We start from the raw sequence: 20,743 nt of genomic DNA on the forward strand, positions 1-20,743 counted from the left end.
TCAGATATTTAGCATATAAATAATTGAAAACATCGTAATTTTCTTAGAAATGTAACATACGATAATAACATAGACACATATAACTTAATTCTATTTTATTAAGAGTAGTGTAAAAAACTAACATTTTTCCAAACATACATACGTTAAATTTCAAAAACTAACATCTTTCATTAAAATCGACTTTTATATTAATGTAAATTTTATATTATTTTATATTATGATTGTAAGTAGTTTTGAATTTAGTTATTCATTTTTTATTTTTTTAAATTGAGTAAGTTAATTGTAAGTTAGTAGATGACTCAGTAATAATATAGACCAGTTATATAGTTTATTTAAATGAAATTCAAAATTTTTGGTCAACTCTGTATTCAATATATATGTTAGTTTTTAACTTTTTATTTGTAAACATACCAACGACATTCTACATATTAAGTTTATTTGTTTTATTTTAAACGTACACTGACTACCCTGTTTATATTCATTCATTAAATACAATTATATAACACAAACAAGAATACATATATTTTTCTTAATAAACTATATTGATAAACTATATTGGAAACGTTGTGTAATTTAATAATGTCTTGTATGAAAATGATACACAGATAAATACGTTACATATTATATAACATTTACAAATAAGAATATAACTAAAAACATTATAATTGTATGCATAAAAAAACTCTAAAAAATGATCCGTGCCTCGCACGGTTATTATGCTAGTTATTTAGTAATCAGCTGACAATATTCCAACATCAAGAACCGTTAATTTAACGTCTGCAAAAGAACTATGTTTAGATGTTTGAGGCCTGAGGGGATGGCGCGTGTGAAATGAGAGGAAAATATCAAGGCCACGTAGGCAGATCAGAGGAAGAGAGAGAAGCCAGTTAAAGATCCTCCCCTCTCTCTCTCTCTCCTCAATCATTTTCTCTCTCTACACTCCTTAACCACTCTCATTGCCAATCTTCTTGTTTTTACAGTCTGTAAATTAAACACAAATTCAAGAACGCAAACCCCATCTCATATACAGAGATTTTCAACCATAGATTTCTGTAAATCATTAGGTACTCAATTTATGTTTTATTTATTTTTATTATGTTTTCTTCAGCTCTATCTTTGATGGGTATGTTAAGTTGATGTTAAAATGTATGTAAAAATTGATTTTTTAGCTTTAATTCTTGATTTTCTTTATGTACTTATAAGAAAGCAGGTTACTTTTTTTTATTTCTGATGGGAACAAGATGTGGGGTTTCTTTGTTTTGTTTAGTTGTGATTTATTTTCTGTTTTTTAGAGTAATTTTTTTTATGTATTTTTAAGTTGTTATGTTGAGCTTCATCTTTGATGGGTATGTTGTACAAGAAGATTGATTTTTTAGCTTGATTCATAATCTTCTTCCTGTGGAGATATTAAAGCAGGTTTCTTTTTGATTTGTGATAAAATAGGTTTCAGGTTTCCCCTTTTTTTGTATTTATTGTATTATTATTGTATTATAGTTTTCGAGTTTTATGCAAGCTTGGTGCAGACAATTTTGATTCAAGACTACATATTTATGTAATTGTAATCTTAAAATTATAAAAAAATGAAGTTGCCTAGATTTAAACGAAGTTGTGATACCCTATGTCTCTTTGAGGCTCAAATCCGACCTCTTGTTACCTTTAGAGATAATAAGAGAGTTATCCGCTAGGCTAAAGCTACCAGATTTTGTGATTTGTTGTAGTTTTTAATCATGTTATAGGGATACAGATAATTACAAGTTGTGGTACTTTGCAACTAAGAGATGTAAAAATTATTTCTTTCAATATATAAAGCGAGCTCAAGGTTTCTCTTACTATTTAAGAGATCTGGCTAGTCCGATTTGTAATGTTGAATTACAATCTTTTGGTACTTGATTGGTTGCAGTAGAAGCGGAAACTGACGATTGTGGCTTTGTTAGTTGGTCCCAGCTTGTTGCAGTCAAGAGGTTACCGTGAAACAACTCATAATGGCCACATCATGTGAGAGGTGGATTGATGGTCTTCAGTTCTCTTCATTGTTTTGGCCTCCTCCCCATGACAAACATCAAAAAAAGGTGTGACTGGTTTCTTAATCGATCATTCAAATCTTCTTTGCGATTGTCGGTTGCTTAAACATATTACATTTAGTCTAAAACTTTGTCGAGCTATCGTGATAGCATCTAAGCTTAAATGGGTTACGTACTTCGGAATTTGTAATATATTGTGTAGCTTAATGCTCTGAGATTCCTACATCTTAGAAAAGGTTTGATTCCTTTGGTAACTTTAGGAAATTAAATAGAGAACATTATGAAATAACACAAGATATCTGTGGAAATGTAAATTGTTTAAAATTCAAACATAATTCTCAAACTTGAACTGTACATAATTGTGGAAGCTCAGTTGAACTTGTACATATATCCCGAACATGAACTTTCACCTAATTTCAGAACTTGTATGCTCACTATTTTGCCTTAGGGGTGAATCTCACACATCTTCTTGTTTTTATATATTTTTCTCATTCTTACTTGAAAATATAGACAATTGTGATTCTTAGCATTCTGCTCCTCTTATTAGGCTCAAATCACTGCATATGTTGATTACTTTGCTCAATTTGAATCAGAACAGTTTCCTGAAGATATAGCCGAGGTAATTTATTTGCTATATACTAGTAGTATACCTCTCAAGTAGTTTTATTAGAGAAAAATTGTGAATCAAGATACTCTTTTCAAATTCTTTGCCTTCGTATCATCCTTTTTATACAATGGTGTATCTTGGTGGATGATGCTAATTGGTAACGTATTATGTTTTGACAGCTGATCCGGAACCGTTATCCTTCAAATGAAAAACGCCTCTTTGATGATGTTTTAGGTAATATATTATCTTATGTTGCTTTCCCAGAGTATATTGATAAACTTTAAGATTATCATTTTTTTTTTAAAAAAAGAAAAAGAAAATTCTCATTTATGAGAGAACCTAGTGACTTACGAATATTTGTATATCTCTTCACAGCAACATTTGTCCTTCATCATCCGGAGCATGGACACACCGTCATTCTTCCTATAATTTCATGTATCATTGATAGCACAATTGAATATGACAGGACTTGCCCCCCTTTTTCTTCTTTCATTTCCTTGGTCTGCCCAAGCAATGAGGTAATAAACTCACGGGCATCAACATTCTTGCTCACTGTATACATGAAATATTCTAATTAAAAGAGCATTTAACGATTGTAATTGACATTCGACATTTAGATCTATGTAGTGTTCCGCACCATGTAATGTGGTTTAAATTCAGTGTAAAACTTACTGTAATTATTTTACAGGATGAGTACTCTGAGCAGTGGGCTCTGGCATGTGGAGAAATCCTGCGAATTTTAACTCACTATAATCGGCCAATATACAAGGTTGAACGACAGCACAGTGAAGCAGATAGAAGTTACAGTGGCAGTCGTGCTACAACAAGTAACTCTGTAGACGGTGAATCAGTTCAACCATCAGTGCAAAATGAAAAGAAACCATTGCGGCCCCTGTCTCCCTGGATAACTGATATATTGCTTGCTGCACCACTTGCAATTAGAAGTGATTACTTTCGTTGGTAAGTGACTACGATAAACAAGACATTTACTGAATCATGGGTATGTTTGTGCATTTCTAAAGATGAGTGTGTGGGTACATATATAAATATATGTGTACATCATATATATGATGAATCTAGCTATTCCTTGAAAACTGCTAAACAGTAAGTGTGAGTCTATCACTAATGAAACCAACTACGTGGTCATAACTCCTATTCTGGAAGCTCATGAAAATTATTATGCGTTAGGTGTGGTGGTGTGATGGGGAAATACGCTGCTGGAGAGCTTAAGCCACCATCTATCTGTAAGTGGCTTTAGATCATATTTATCTAACAAATGCCAAGACTCCTAAGTCTGTTTCTCAACCTATTTCTGCAGAAACAGGTCGCTATCAATTATAATTCCAAATGTTCTATGGAGAAATTAAATATTTATTTGTATTTATTAGGAACTGAGGTGAGGTGTAAAACTGATACCTGTCCTGCACCAAAAATACCTCACATAATTATGTTTAGCTTTATTTTGTATGAGCCTGGTCGCTACTGGAGTATATGTTTGCACTTCTCTGGGATTTTTTCAGATGAAGTTCTAAGTAACCATAAATACAAAAGAACAAAAAGTAAAGGAGATTATAGAAAACAGAACATGGCATAACAGTGCAGTCTCAGGTCATAAATGTAGTACTAGTTACTTTAAAAATTAGATAAAATGCAACTACGTCTATATTCATCTATTTAATTTTCTTATATCTTTCCGACGACAGCATCTTCACGGGGAGCTGGAAAGCACCCTCAGCTAATGCCATCGACTCCTAGATGGGCCGTTGCTAATGGCGCTGGTGTAATATTAAGTGTTTGTGATGAAGAAGTGGCTCGCTATGAGACTGCTACTTTGACTGCAGCCGCTGTTCCTGCACTTCTTCTTCCTCCTCCGACGACATCTATGGACGAACATCTTGTAGCAGGGCTGCCAGCACTAGAGCCATATGCCCGGTTATTTCATAGGTAACTTTGTCTACCATTATAGGCGGTATATATCTTTGTAGGAAAAAGACGTTCACTGCATTTTGATGTATGTTTCCGTATAACAATATTGATTTTTTCATGTCTTTTGGTTAGATATTATGCAATTGCTAGTCCAAGTGCCACCCAAAGACTTCTTCTTGGACTTCTAGAAGCACCGCCATCATGGGCGCCAGATGCCCTGGATGCAGCTGTACAACTTGTGGAACTCCTTAGAGCAGCAGAAGACTATGCATCTGGAATGAGGGTACATTATAACAATCTCTTACAGTTTAATATTTCAAGTGGTTAGCAGTTCTGTGTATATAAATATGGACCCGACTTATATAAGCTTTTGTTTTGAAAGTAAAACTTTTCCTTGATCACTTTTTTTGACAGATTCTAGAGTCTCACCCTTTTTACTCTTTGATTGAAGGCATCTGTTCGTAAATGTTAAACAGCATCTTTGGTCACCTTAAATAGTAATCTTCTTCTATAGGCAATTTCTTTCAGCCTCTGAGTTGGGGATTGGAATCATCTTGGACAGTGATCTAATAGTCTCTAGTTTCTGTTAATTTATAATTTTTTTTGCATAAAATGTTGTTTGTTAGCAGTTTGTGCCTGGGTTGAACCTCCCACACTAAGCAACGTTGTTATTTACTTTTACCCAACTTCATTACATTTAACGTTAAAAGTTTCGAATACAAATGAAATTCAACTTTCACTAACACATAGCCATCTTGTACAAACTTATACTTCTAATGAGGTTGAATCTTCTTCAGAATTAGGTAATCAAGTATATTACGAAATCAATGTAAATTATCGCCAATTTTTTTTTTATAAACATATGTATTTCCATCAGGCATCAGCATTTAAAAATTTACATTATGAACTGTTACATTTGGTAGTATAGAATAATAATCAAGTTACAGTTTTAATATTAACTTGTGTATACAGACGCAACCTTACAAAGTTATTGTGAAGTAATGCAGTGTTTAAGATTAATGTCTCCTAAAAATTTGTGTTGATGTAAGTTATAAGTACTAAGGTAGAAAAGAATACCTGTTTATCAATCTATGGTCTATCTGATGGAATTACTGATATTTGTTTTATACATTGGAGTAGCTTCCGAGAAATTGGATGCATTTGCATTTCTTGCGTGCAATTGGGACCGCAATGTCCATGAGAGCAGGTATAGCAGCAGATGCAGCAGCTGCTTTATTGTTTCGTGTACTTTCGCAACCTGCTTTGCTTTTCCCCCCACCAAGACAAGTTGAAGGGATTAAAGCTCAACTTGAACCAGTAGGTGCTTCCATATCATTGCAGAAAAAACAGGTATTTGCCATTAGAAATATAGTTAATGATGAATGGAGTTGAAGGCTTCAAGGAACTATATGTCCTTTATTTTAAAATACCTTCTGGTCATTTTTTGCCTAGAAATAGTTATGCACATATAATAATCTGATTTTCATCCGTTTTTTTTGATGTACAGAGAGAACAGCCATCTGCTGAAGCAACTATAGAAGCCACTGCCCAAGGGATTGCCTCACTTCTTTGTGCTCATGGTCCTGAGGTTGAATGGAGAATATGTACTATATGGGAAGCTGCCTATGGCTTGATTCCCTTAAGTTCCTCAGCTGTTGATCTACCAGAAATCATAGTTGCAACCCCATTACAACCACCCATTTTATCGTGGAACCTGTATATTCCTCTCCTTAAAGTCCTAGAGTATCTTCCCCGTGGTAGTCCTTCTGAAGCATGTCTCATGAAGATTTTTGTTGCATCTGTTGAGGCAATTCTTCAAAGAACATTTCCACCTGAATCCTCGAGGGAAGAAGAAAGAAAAACGAAATATTCTTTTGGGTCTGCCTCTAAAAATCTTGCCGTGGCAGAGCTTCGTACAATGGTCCACTCTCTATTTTTAGAATCCTGCGCCTCGGTAGAGCTTGCTTCACGCCTGCTTTTTGTTGTGTTAACTGTGTGTGTTAGTCATGAAGCACAGCCCAACAGGGGCAAGAGACCAAGAGGAGAAGACAGTTATCCTTCTGAAGAATTTACTGCAGAGTTGCAGGTAGTAAATAATCCACCAAGAGACCTGGGAACTACAAAATTAAAAAGACAGGGACCTGTTGCAGCTTTTGATTCCTATGTCCTTGCAGCTGTCTGTGCTCTTGCTTGTGAACTCCAGCTTTTCCCATTGATCTCGAGGGTTGGGAAAAAGGCCAGATCTATTGGTGTAAAGGATGTTGTGAAGACTGTGAAAGTTAATGAACCTCCTAGTGATTTTCGCAATAGTATCGACACAGCAGTTTCTCATACTCGCAGAATATTGTCAATTTTGGAAGCATTCTTTGCTTTGAAGCCATCCTCAGTTGGCACCTCATGGAGTTACAGCTCAAATGAAATAGTTGCAGCTGCCATGGTGGCGGCTCATATTTCTGAATTATTCAGACGGTCAAAGGCTTGCATGCAAGCTCTCTCTGTACTGATGCGCTGCAAGTGGGATAATGAAATTCACTTCAGAGCGTCTTCTCTTTATAATCTTATTGACATTCATAGAAAAGCAGTAGCATCTATTGTCAACAAGGCAGAACCATTGAAAGCGCACCTGTTGCATGCACCTGTTAGAAAGGATTCTTCTTTGATTGACCACGTAAAAGTTCAAAATTTAATTTTAAATCCTTCTTACGCAGATTTGTCGCAGAGTTTACCCTCTCAAAGCTTCGGAAATTCAAGATCTCTATATAAGTGTAGGAAAGTTTCTCATCCATGTGATTCTGGTGCCACTGGCAAAGAAATCACAAGTTTCCCATTTGATGCTTCAGATTTAGCCAACTTTCTCACAACAGACAGGCACGTAGGATTTAATTTCAGTGCAAGAGTTCTGTTAAGATCGCTGATGACCGAGAAACAAGAATTATGTTTCTCAGTTGTTTCTTTGCTGTGGTACAAATTGATTGCAGCACCAGAAACACAACCTACTGCAGAAAGTACTTCTGCTCAGCAGGGGTGGAGACAGGTAATTTTCTATGTCCGATAAAAGCTCGCAATTACTTTTAGGATATTGGAGCTGTTGGTGCATGGACCTAACTGTTATGTAGTGCATGGTAACCTTCTGATTGCAAATTAATGTTTTCTTTTGCTATCGAAATTAGAGGTAGTGGGGTATTGATTTTTGTGAAATTGTAGATATCTGGGACACAGAATTGCAAAGAGTAAATTTTGGGCTTTATGAAAAAAGCCAGGAACCAGCTATATATGATACTGGAATTAATTGCTAGCTGCGTCCTTAATTTTTACTCGGACTTGTTTCCAAGACTGTTGAATTAATAATGATTTACGTTGTAATAGTATTTTTCTATTGATATGATTACATGTCCATTATCATGTTTTTCTCTTTCATCTTTGTCTTATCCAATTGGTCAGTGATTGTTTTACTTGCACGGCTGCACTCTGTTTTAATGTAGTGACATGTTTTGTATTGTGTAGTTTCTGTGTTGGAAGTCGCAGGCACTTCACATGTGTCTAATCACTAATGAGACCTGTACCCTCATCTTATAGTAAAGAGTGGGGCAGGGATGACTGGACTAAAGACCTTAAAATTAAGATGCAACTTTGCCGTAAAGTGAAAATCATATACAGTAGCTACATACTTGAATGCCAAATTCTGTCTGCCGTTCATATATATGTGCAGGTAGTTGATGCGCTCTGCAATGTGGTTAAGGCATCACCGACAAAAGCAGCAACAGCTGTTGTACTTCAGGTAGCTTTAAGATACTACCAAAAGGCAATTGGTGGAAAACATTAAGTACAAACTAGTTATACTAATGGATAAATTTAAAGGGTTATGGCATTGTCTTTTTTGCAGGCAGAGAAAGAGTTGCAGCCATGGATTGCAAAAGATGATGACCTTGGTCAAAAGATGTGGAGAACCAACCAACGCATTGTAAAACTGATAGTGGAGCTAATGAGAAATCATGAAGCTCTTGAGTCATTGATAATTTTGGCTAGCGCTTTAGACCTTCTTCTGCGTGCTACTGACGGAATGCTTGTCGATGGAGAAGCATGCACATTGCCACAGCTGGAGGTAAAATTACAATTTTTATATATAGCCGTGTAATGTATACTTCTTCAAAATATTTTATTGTAAATTTAGTTTTTTTGACATCAGGAGTTTAAAGTGTTATGGACTCCATATGTACCTTGTTCATTATTCATTATTTAAGCATATTATGGAGTAATCAAGATACAATTTGTTGATGATATATTTACATGTAATGAGCAGCTTTTAGAAGCAACAGCCAGAGCCGTTCAACCAGTACTCGAGTGGGGAGAATCTGGGGCGGCGGTGGCTGATGGACTCTCAAACCTGTTGAAGGTATAGATTCAATACCGTTATCAACTTTCCAATCTGTTATCGTATTTTGAGTGCCGTTTTCCGATTCTTAAAGATTGCTTTCTTTGCAATTATACTATGACTTTTTAGTAAGAGGATATGTGGACAACCTTCTATGATGGCAAAGAATAGTTTCTGTTTTGAGGACAACTGAATAAAAATATACTATGTATTTATGTTCCTGAAATAATGATAATACTGTTAGGAAATTAGGATTTTAGAGCTTAATTTAATTATGTTCTTGATGTTAATCCTAAAATCTAATGATTGGAAATTGTTCAATGATATTTGAATTTAAATTTTCATGTATGGTTTTAAGAATTTTCTTAATGAAATCCATATGAAATGAGAGATGAAAGTAGCTTGGAAAAGCTTGGAAAATTTGAGAATGTTTGTCCCACATTGAAATAAATAAAGGGGGTTGTGTGCTTTATATGGTATTACCCACATGAGTAGTATACAACTACTAAGGTGTGTGATGGTCCATTGTGTTGTTGTGTGCTTCACGCGCCCGCGCGCCCCGCACCGCACCGGACCGGACCGGGTCGGGTCGAAGGGCGATTTGGGCGAATGTCTCGGCGTCTCGCGTACGCGAGGCGACCTGGGCGAGGATTTTATTTATTTGAGAATTATTTTAATTCGAATTTATTTATCGGTGATTGGATAATTGGGCTGGGTTCTGAAATAGGCTAAGTAGTCTAAATATATTGAACCTGCAAATAATCTGATCTGTAACAAGTTCTGATATAAGAATCAGAACTTAAGAACTGATGAATAAAATCAGAACTTAACAAGTTCTGATATCAGAATCAGAACTTAAGTACTGATGAGTCGAATCAGAACTTAAGTACTGATGAGTCGAAATCAGAACTTAACTTAAGTTCTGATAATAATGTGGGTGTTAATGTGAAAAGCTGTTACAAATAATTTAAATTCAAAAGCTGTTCAGTTTTGATTTTTTTCATTTATGAATTCAAAATCTGATCAGTTTTGATTTTTTCATTAATGGAGCAGTTTAATTCAGACATTAAGTGTGTGGTCAGTTTCATTTTTCCTCTCCTATAAATAGAGGCTAAACTGAATGAATACAACACACTACATTCTCATCTCTTCTCTTCAACCTCTCTGCATTTCTCTCCCATAAGTCCTGAAGTGCTGATATTTTCCGGCGACTGAGGTGCTGGTCGAAGTGGAGGTTTTGTTGCTGCTGTTAACATAAACTCCGAGTTGTTTTATCCTGGTGGAGATATTGCGCACATCCCAAACGCAGCAGGTAGGGGGCAATAATCTCTTCAAGAGCAGCCAGGACTTTGAGCAAGGCCTGGTGACTCAGCTGTAATCATTTTCTTGGCGTTTTGTATCTGTAAACCTTTATTTCAGTCACTGTTGAAAGCTATGGTTTCGGGTACATCTTTCTTTCTCTCTACGTTATTTCAGTTACTGATTTTGTTTACCTGCATGTTTTGTTTTGTTAACTGTGGTCTTGGCCTAAACTTGTTAAATTCTTTATACACTTGCCTCTATGTTGCTATACTTGTTAGTGAGTTTCTCAACATTCTTGAAGAGATTATTGGTTATTTAGAATTTAGCATAATGGTTAACGAAAGTGAGGTTATCGTTGGTGGTGGTAGCAGTTCGGGTGTAACTGCTGGGGCCATTGATTGGACCACCTATAATTTCCCACAAGCTGTTGAACTAACCGGTTTACCGGAGAAATTCAACGGTGGCATTGGCTTTTCTCGCTGGCAGAAAAGGATGAAGTTGTGGTTGACTATAAAGGGTCTGTGGTCGGTTGTGGAATATGAGAAACCAGTAGTGGATCAAGAGAAGGCTGACACAGTTAAGGGTTTTGCGAAGTGGGCTGAGAAGGATGGAGTGGCTAGAGCGGCCATTCTGGCGGCACTAACAAACACTTTGTTTGATGTCTATTCTTCTGATGCCTACTCTGCAAAACTCTTATGGGAGAAGCTGGACCAGACACATAATACTGACTCACAAGGTCTAGAAAAGTATTCTGTGGCAAGGTTCCTCGAGTTCAAGCTGGTGGACAATAAGTCCATGACTGAGCAGGTGCATGAGTTCGAGATGATAGTGCATGCTTTGAAGGAGTCTGGAATGAATCTCCCGGAGAAGTTCAAGGTGATGAGTGTGATTGAAAAGCTCCCGAAGTCTTGGGAAGAGTTCTCTCTCTCCCTGAAAAGACAGAAAGGAGAGATCACCTGGACCAACCTTATGCTGGACATCTCGGTGCAAGAATAACACAAGTCCAAACAGGGACATGTGATGCCAACTGAACACGGTACCTCGAAGGTAAACATAGCAACTGTAGGACAAAAGAGGAAGACTTTTGCTAAGAAAGCTAATAGTAATAAACCTAAGAGTGACAAGGACAAGGCCAAGAAACCCAAGGCAAACAAACCATGCTGGTCTTGTGGGCAGGTTGGGCACTGGAGTAAGGACTGCCCTACGAAAAAAGCGAAGAAAACCGAGGTAGCACAAGCAAATGTTGTGCTTGGAACCGCAAGTGGGCCTGTAGTGAACATGGTTGTTGGTGAGGCTATGGCTTCTGAAACCAACGTTGACCGGTATGTATCCTACAACCCTGTGATATTTTCTACCTATCTGTCAAATGAATGGTTGATAGATACTGGAGCTAATGTACATATTTGTGCTGATTTTAGTTTATTTGTATCTTATCAACAGAGTCATAGCTTGACTGTGAAGATGGGGAATGCTAGTGTTGCTCAAGTACATGGAGTTGGAAACGTGGATCTGAAGTTCCCTTCAGGACGTATTCTATCTCTGACGAGAGTGCATCATGTTCCCGACATGCGTAGAAATATAATAAGTGGAAGCTGTTTAGTTTCTAGTGGTTTTGAAATTTCGTTCAAGTGTAATAAAGTAGTTCTTATTCACACTGGTACATTCTTTGGCAAGGGTTACTTGTCAAATGGTTTATTTGTTATTAATGCGGATCCCGTTTTGGGAAATTTGATTAATAATGTTATTCCTACTGTTAATTGTATTGAATCCTCAAATATATGGCATGCTAGACTAGGTCATTTAAACTTTGGTGCTCTTAAGAACATGATGAACTTAGAGTTGATTCCAAAATATACCATAGAAAAGAATTCTAAATGTCAAGTATGTGTGTCTGCTAAACAGATAAGGAAACCTTTTCATAACGTTGTTAGGGATTCAGACTTGTTAGATTTAGTACACACTGATATTTGTGAATTTGGTGGTGTGTTGACCAAGGACCAGTTTAGATACTTCATTACTTTTATAGATGATAGTAGTAGATATTGTTATGTTTATTTACTTAGACATAAGGATGAAGCACTTAGTAAATTCATTATATATAAAACTGAAGTAGAAAAACAAACTAGTAAGTTACTTAAAAGATTGAGATCTGATAGAGGTGGTGAATATACGAGTAATGCTTTTAATGAATTTTGTGCAAACAATGGTATAGTTCATGAAGTTACTCCACCATACACACCTGAGTCTAATGGGGTTGCTGAGCGAAAGAACAGAACATTTAAAGATATGATTAATAGTATGCTTATTAACTCTGGGTTGCCTAAATACATGTGGGGAGAGACTCTAAATACGACTTGCCATATTTTGAATAGAGTCCCTCTGAAACACATGGATAAAACACCCTTGGAGTTATGGAAAGGCAGGATGACTAGTCTTAAGTATCTTCGTGTGTGGGGGTGCCTTGCTAAGGTGCTTGTTCCTGAACACAAGAGAAAGAAACTAGGTCCAAAGACTGTTGACTGTATCTTTCTGGGCTATCTTGAAACCACTACAGCTATGAGATTTTTAGTGTTAAAATCTGACATAGATGGTATAGTGGCAAACACGATAGTTGAATTTCGAGATGCGACATTCTTTGAGGATGTCTACCCTATGAAGACTGGAATACCTGAAACGACTTCTGAGGAAGATCCTACTCACACATCAAGTTCTATTCCTGATCATGTGGAAAAGATGACAAATGTGGGGGCGGAACCTAGTAGTAGCTCTATTCCTAAGGAATTAGAGGAACCAAGGAGAAGTAAGCGTGCAAAAATAGTCAAGGATTTTGGAGGTGATTTCATCACTTACAATATCGAGGACGAACCTTTAACTTTCCGGCAAGCTATGGATTCTTCTGAGTCAAGGCACTGGAAGGGCGCTATCAAGAGTGAAATTGACTCTATTGTTTCCAATGGAACATGGGAGTTGGTTGATCTCCCTCCTGGGTGTTCTACTATTGGGTGCAAATGGGTCTTTAAAAGGAAGTTGAACCCTGACGGCTCAATAGATAAGTACAAAGCTAGACTGGTAGCTAAGGGTTTTAAGCAAAATGAAGGAATTGATTATTTTGATACATACTCTCCAGTTGCAAGAATGGTAACAATCCGAATGCTTATAGCATTGGCTTCAGTCCATGGTCTTATCATCCATCAGATGGATGTAAAGACGACTTTTCTTCATGGTGAACTTGAGGAAGAGATTTATATGGATCAGCCTGATGGATTTGTTGCATCAGGCAATGAAAGGAAAGTATGTAAGTTGATCAAGTCCATCTATGGCTTGAAACAAGCTCCCAGAGATTGGCATAAAAAGTTTGATGAAACTATATTGCCTTTCAGTTATAAGATTAATGAAAGTGATAAGTGTGTCTACACTAAAGTTAAAGGTAATGAGTGTGTTATTTTGTGCCTATATGTGGATGACATTTTACTGTTTGGAACCAATATTGAGATTATTAACGAGACTAAAGAATTCTTGAAAAGGCATTTTGAAATGAAGGATATGGGTGAGGCAAGTGTGATTCTTGGAATCAAATTGATTCAGTCCACTGAAGGAATAACCTTGACTCAATCTCATTATATAGAGAAATCTATACTTGAGAAATATGGTTATTCACAGTGTAGAATCGCTAGTACACCTTATGATTCGAAAGTTGCCCTTGTCAAGAATACTTCAGGAGTGCCTGTGTCTCAGTTAAGGTATTCTCAGATTATTGGGAGCTTGCAGTATCTTGCTAACTGTACTAGACCAGATATTTCATATTCTGTGTCTAAATTGGCGAGATATACAAGCTGTCCAAACAGAACTCATTGGGATGCTCTTGATAGAGTACTTAGATATCTAAAAGGCACAATGTACCTTAGTTTACACTACAGGAGATTTCCTGGTGTGCTTGAAGGGTACAGTGATGCAAGTTGGATAGCTAAGAAGTCTGGTTCCAATGGAGTGACTGGATACGTGTTCACCTTGGCTGGTGGAGCAATATCCTGGAAGTCAAGCAGACAGACTATTGTTACTCGGTCTACTTTTGAGGCTGAGTTGTGTGCACTTGATGCCACAGGGACGGAGGCTGAATGGTTACATGGACTTATGTCTGCAATACCTGTAGTAAGCAGACCGCTTCCTGCTATTGCTATTCACTGTGATAGTCGAACAACTATCGACAAGATTAGCAGTAAAAAGCATAATGCTAAAACTAAGAGACACATCCAAGTTAGACTCAAGTCTATAAGGGGTTTAGTGACTGATAGGATCATAGCTATAGAGTTCATAGGAACTCAGAATAATATAGCTGATCCTCTTACTAAAGGACTGGAACCTGCAGTGGTCCTTAAGTCAAGGTTGGGGATGGGATTGTCAACCCATCATAATTCATCAACAGTGGGAACCCAATACACATGAGAGGAGATCCCTTGAAGTGTATTCAATGGGTAATAACAAGCTGTAAGGATGAGTTGGTAGTACCTTTGCTACATAGATGATACTACAGTATCTGAATCTATCCCCTGTAAACCTAGAAGGTACTGACACTGCCAGAAAAGCAAGAGTGTTGAAACTCTGAATGGGATCAAGTCATTTGACGAGATAGAGGCAGTATATCTCTGGAGATGCCCAGCTAAGCGAATGTAATTGTGTGGTCGCAATTAGAGGATAGGGTTAATCCTTGAAGCATTCGACGAACAGGATCGAGACATGACCATTAATGTCTCAAAGCCGTAGATTGGCACCATAACCTTTGACTTGTCGTCGTCTATGGAATATGGTTATACTAAACGGATTAAGATTCAAGGTGAAACATTCCATCTGAGTCCGATAGCCATTGAAGTAGAGGAATTAGGAGGGTTCAAACCCGGAAGGGTACCGACTCTGAAAAACAAGTCATGATGGGAAATTGATCACATTTCTGTATGGATTTGTGGGGGATTGTTAGGAAATTAGGATTTTAGAGCTTAATTTAATTATGTTCTTGATGTTAATCCTAAAATCTAATGATTGGAAATTGTTCAATGATATTTGAACTTAAATTTTCATGTATGGTTTTAAGAATTATCTTAATGAAATCCATATGAAATGAGAGATGAAAGTAGCTTGGAAAAGCTTGGAAAATTTGAGAATGTTTGTCCCACATTGAAATAAATAAAGGGGGTTGTGTGCTTTATATGGTATTACCCACATGAGTAGTATACAACTACTAAGGTGTGTGATGGTCCATTGTGTTGTTGTGTGCTTCACGCGCGCGCACACACACGCGCGCCCCGCCACGCACCGGACCGGACCGGACCGGGTCGAAGGGCGATTTGGGCGAATGTCTCGGCGTCTCGCGTACGCGAGGCGACCTGGGCGAGGATTTTATTTATTTGAGAATTATTTTAATTCGAATTTATTTATCGATGATTGGATTATTGGGCTGGGTTCTGAAATAGGCTAAGTAGTCTAAATATATTGAACCTGCAAATAATCTGATCTGTAACAAGTTCTGATATAAGAATCAGAACTTAAGAACTGATGAATAAAATCAGAACTTAACAAGTTCTGATATCAGAATCAGAACTTAAGTACTGATGAGTCGAAATCAGAACTTAACTTAAGTTCTGATAATAATGTGGGTGTTAATGTGAAAAGCTGTTACAAATAATTTAAATTCAAAAGCTGTTCAGTTTTGATTTTTTCATTTATGAATTCAAAATCTGATCAGTTTTGATTTTTTCATTAATGGAGCAGTTTAATTCAGACATTAAGTGTGTGGTCAGTTTCATTTTTCCTCTCCTATAAATAGAGGCTAAACTGAATGAATACAACACACTACATTCTCATCTCTTCTCTTCAACCTCTCTGCATTTCTCTCCCATAAGTCCTGAAGTGCTGATATTTTCCGGCGACTGAGGTGCTGGTCGAAGTGGAGGTTTTGTTGTTGCTGTTAACATAAACTCCGAGCTGTTTTATCCTGGTGGAGATATTGCGCACATCCCAAACGCAGCAGGTAGGGGCAATAATCTCTTCAAGAGCAGCCAGGACTTTGAGCAAGGCCTGGTGACTCAGCTGTAATCATTTTCTTGGCGTTTTGTATCTGTAAACCTTTATTTCAGTCACTGTTGAAATCTATGGTTTCGGGTACATCTTTCTTTCTCTCTACGTTATTTCAGTTACTGATTTTGTTTACCTGCATGTTTTGTTTTGTTAACTGTGGTCTTGGCCTAAACTTGTTAAATTCTTTATACACTTGCCTCTATGTTGCTATACTTGTTAGTGAGTTTCTCAACAAATACATGACATGAAAATTATCCTATAGTTGGATGCTGTTTTGTAAATTTCATTTTCTTTAAAATGCTAGTATGCTACGCTGTTGCTTGCAAACTTGACACTGCATGACACCATATGATTATGTGTGATCTTCATATGACCACTTGGTATAGGCAGCATCTTTATTTTGGTCACACATAAATTCCAGAAGCTTTACTAACTCCTAGTCTTTCATTGTGCAGTGTCGCCTTCCAGCTACAGTCCGTTGTCTCTCTCACCCAAGTGCTCATGTCCGTGCTCTTAGCATATCGGTTCTTCGTGCTATTTTGCAAGCTGGTCTAATACATTCTGGTAGTAAACAAGTGGAGATTAATAGCATCCATAACCCTGCCTATCAATACCTAAATGTAGATATCATCGACTGGCAAGCAGATATCGACAAGTGCCTAACATGGGAAGCTCACAGTCGACTTTCATCCGGCATGCAAATGCAATTTCTTGATACGGCTGCCAAAGAATTAGGATGCACAATATCCATTTAAACTTGAAACTAACTCAGGACGCAACCCTTGTAAGGTTTGCATTCCTGGCCCCTTGTCACCACTTTGATTCGTGAACATGAAGAAACTTTTAATTTCATGAAGGATGTCTGAATATAAACGCCACAAAATTGTATAATCCTTCTTGATGTTTATGTACAGTTGAACTCTGAACAAGACAACGATTAGCCTAATTCCATGTTATGTTGTATTTGCTCAAGTACTTCCCTTGAGTTAGTTGTAATATGGATTGTTTTGACACGAAAGAACTGCTGATTCTACGACTTGGGTCGGGGTTTTCTAGCTCAGCTGTTTGTAACAATATTTTTATTTTATCCATTTATTCCTTTTTTTTCCGGAAAAGTTTATAGCTTCTATCAGGAGAGGTGGTAGTATATAGTAAGTTCTTGTAGGTTGGAATAATTTTTTGCGATGCGAGGATACCAGTAAAAGATGGCGCATTTGTAGTAATTTCAATTTCAAAATGCCAAAGGTTACCATGTCGGCATCTCCTATGTTCTAAAAATTAACGATTTTACCAATAAATTGGATATTTATCGTTTTAAGGTAGAGGTATAATTCAAACCAAGCCGGCTCGAACTCGACTCGAGCTCGACTTGATAAAATGTGATAAAATGGGCTTGACTCGACTGGAACTTGTTTTCGAGTTCGAGCTTGAACACATTTTCGGGCTCGAGAAAGAACTCGAGTCGAGTTTTTTTGAGCTCAACTCGAGCTTGACACGAAAAACTCGAAAGACGAGCTTAACACGAAAAACTCGAACTCGTCTTGGCACGAACTCGAACTCGATTACCGTTTTCCTATTTTTTTTAAATATTTATGGGTTTGATATATATTTTTCATCTAATTATTTATTAATATTAATTTTACAAATTAATTTGCTAGGTTTTTTATATTTACAAGTTTTATTATATTAGAATTATAAATCGTATTAACTCCCTTAGTTAAATATTTTATGAAAAACTTCAATATTAATTAGCTAGAGTAAAAAATATATGCTATCTAAATTTAAAAATAAATTAAAAAAATAATAGCTTATTTATTGTTATCAAAATAAATCATATCAACTTTTGTAATTGAATTTTAGTTTCTTCACATGATAATACCTTCTCAAATGTTGTTTTGTCGATCATATCACATCGGCTTCTTTAGGCTAATTATATGTAAGATATAATGCTCATATTGTTATATTTATATATGGTGATGAATAATAAGAAGGAGAAACTTTCACATACTTAAATGAAAATATTCAACTAACATTTATATTATTATCAATAGTGAAATGTACGTATATTATTTCTCAATTATCACTTCAATTAATATTTTGACCAATGAATGCATTCAATCACTTAGTTAAACTCGGTTTTTAATTTTTATATACATATAGATTGACAATTGTACAATTATAGATTCCAATAATGAGATAGTAACATTGTCATGTGCAAATTGTAATATTACTTTTAAATTATAAAAGTAATTTATAAGTCGTAGCCCCAATTGCACTTCGTGACAATTCATACTAATAAATATAATTTATATAATTGTTAATGATTCTGGGTCTATGGTGCCCATTTAGAAAAATCAAAAATTAAATATATTCATGATAAAAATCACATTTTTTCATTGTTATTATTTATTATCGTATATTATTATCTATAGCACATAATAAAATAAAATGAACCCGTAAAATATTTATCAATATTAGAATATTGTTTAATTGATCAGGAAAAGTTGAGTATTGAAAATATTAAGTATGTTATTCTAAAATTTTATTGTTCCATATTAAATGGATCAAAAAAAAGATATTTTTAGGTTAAACTTGAAATTAATATAATAAAATCAAATATTTTCGTGAAATTGAAGTCAAAACTCGAAAATTAGGGAAACTCAACTCGAAAACTCAGTCAAGCTCGAAAACTCGATAACCTCAAACTAAAACTCGTTAAACTGGGATAAACTCGAAATCTCGATAAAAAAAATCGATAAACTCGAAAACTCGCGAATAGCTCGAACTCGACTCGTTTAATTTACGGGTCGAGTCTGAACATAATTTTCATGCTCGATTTTTTTTATCGTAGATAACCCGCAACCGCTATCTTCTGGGTGCGCACTGGGTAAACCCTACGGGCTAACGCAATATCATGCAAATCATGTGAACCAAGATAAACCGCATTTAAGCAACATGCTCTGGCTCATAAAGGCATAATCATAAATTCTTTTACCGTGAGATTCGAACCTGTGACAAGAGGATAATTATTCCCTCTTTAACTAACTGAGCAAATCTATGCGAGCTCGATTTTTTTTGGGGCTCGACTTGATAAAAAAAGCTCAAACTGGGTTTTAGTAAGCACAAACTCGACTCGAATTACATCCCTATTTTAAGGTGCTCAACTGCTTCACTTTCATAATGCGATTAATTACTGCATTTATTTCTTAAATTAATATATTTAATTTAATCGATTAAGTATTTTTGTATTTTATTAAATACATCTAGTTAGCGTTTTAATTAATCATTCTCAATAATTATCGATTAATCGCTGTAAGATGTATTTACCGAATAATTCAAGTTCCCGCAAGTAAGAACACTGCCATCTCTCATATATTAGTTATTTTTTGATGAACTTTGCGGCGGAAACACCAGACTCTTGATCTCCAAAATGGCCAAAATGGAAGGAATGAGTATGGTGAACTACCTACCGGCATAATTTATAGTAAAAACAAATGAGAAATGCTAGGGAGTCGTATATATCTACCAGGAACCAACATTCATATGTAAGATCCACAACCAATATCCACACATTGTAATCAGGTAGGAATCGGTCAAGATTGTTTGAGTTATCGATTTAGGATTAATTGAAAATCGGGAATTAATTGAAAGGTTTAATTGGAGTAAAAATCAGATATATTATAATATTAAATTATATTTAATATATTATTATCATTATATCAGTTATTTATTGACAAATATATATTTATTATATCATAATTTTTATACTTATTAATATATAAATTAAGGGCTGAGTTCTATGGAGTCCACCTTTTTATCGGAGTCCTCGGAGTCCATCTACGTTCTGCAAATAAAATATATTGTAAAACGTGTTATTTTGCAAAACATGTTACACAAATAGCATAACTTCAACAAAATCATGCAAATCTCATATATTTACGGTACAATATGTATGTTCTGCAATATGTTCTGCAACATGAACATTTATGTTCTGCAAACTAAACATGTTTTGTAGAATATATATTTTTTAAATGTTCTGCTTGTAAAATGTATGCAATCTACAAGATTTTTGATAGAATAGTGATGTTTGTCGAAAAATAATATGTTTTGCAATATTTTAAGCTATATTTTACTTGCAGAACATATATGGACTCCGAGGACTCCAATTAAAGGTGGACTCCATAGAACTAATATAGTATTTTAATTTTAATAAATAAATATATATACTCCAATAAAGAAAAATTCGTAAGAATTATTCGGATTTCAAATATCAAATCGGTCGGATAATTTGTAAGATAATTTGTTGGGAATTAATCGATTAAATCGGGAATTTATTGGGGATTTTTAGAACACTGGTTCAAATCTCTTGAAAGGACGAGGGGGAGACACAAGACTAGGGCAGATTGTAATTATTTTATGAACTACTTTAATACGAAAAATTATGAA

The 20,743-nt window shown here is 35.7% G+C and overlaps 1 protein-coding gene across 3 annotated transcripts; it reads left to right on the plus strand.

Annotated features, from left to right (window-relative positions):
- Window positions 1-770: 770 nt before the first annotated feature.
- Window positions 771-17,412, plus strand: LOC141705711 (protein GIGANTEA-like). Of its 3 annotated transcripts, none has more exons than XM_074508599.1 (15): window positions 771-1,064; window positions 1,901-2,069; window positions 2,569-2,640; window positions 2,808-2,862; window positions 3,004-3,146; window positions 3,317-3,588; window positions 3,817-3,872; window positions 4,332-4,572; window positions 4,687-4,837; window positions 5,695-5,904; window positions 6,062-7,588; window positions 8,264-8,332; window positions 8,438-8,656; window positions 8,855-8,947; window positions 10,111-10,370. In XM_074508599.1, the coding sequence occupies exons 2-15, from the start codon at window positions 1,983-1,985 to the stop codon at window positions 10,114-10,116; spliced, it is 3,201 nt and encodes a 1,066-aa protein (XP_074364700.1). In that variant the 5' UTR covers window positions 771-1,064; window positions 1,901-1,982; the 3' UTR covers window positions 10,117-10,370. The 3 variants fall into 3 exon arrangements, with proteins under 3 accessions (XP_074364700.1, XP_074364699.1, XP_074364702.1); XM_074508598.1 differs by lacking the exon at window positions 10,111-10,370 and adding an exon at window positions 16,753-17,412 and having other exon boundaries at window positions 772-1,064; XM_074508601.1 differs by lacking the exon at window positions 10,111-10,370 and adding an exon at window positions 16,753-17,412 and having other exon boundaries at window positions 866-1,064; window positions 1,945-2,069.
- Window positions 17,413-20,743: the final 3,331 nt, after the last annotated feature.

The sequence above is a fragment of the Apium graveolens genome, unplaced genomic scaffold (genome assembly GCF_009905375.1).
Source record: "Apium graveolens cultivar Ventura unplaced genomic scaffold, ASM990537v1 ctg926, whole genome shotgun sequence".
Classification (NCBI taxonomy): domain Eukaryota; kingdom Viridiplantae; phylum Streptophyta; class Magnoliopsida; order Apiales; family Apiaceae; genus Apium; species Apium graveolens.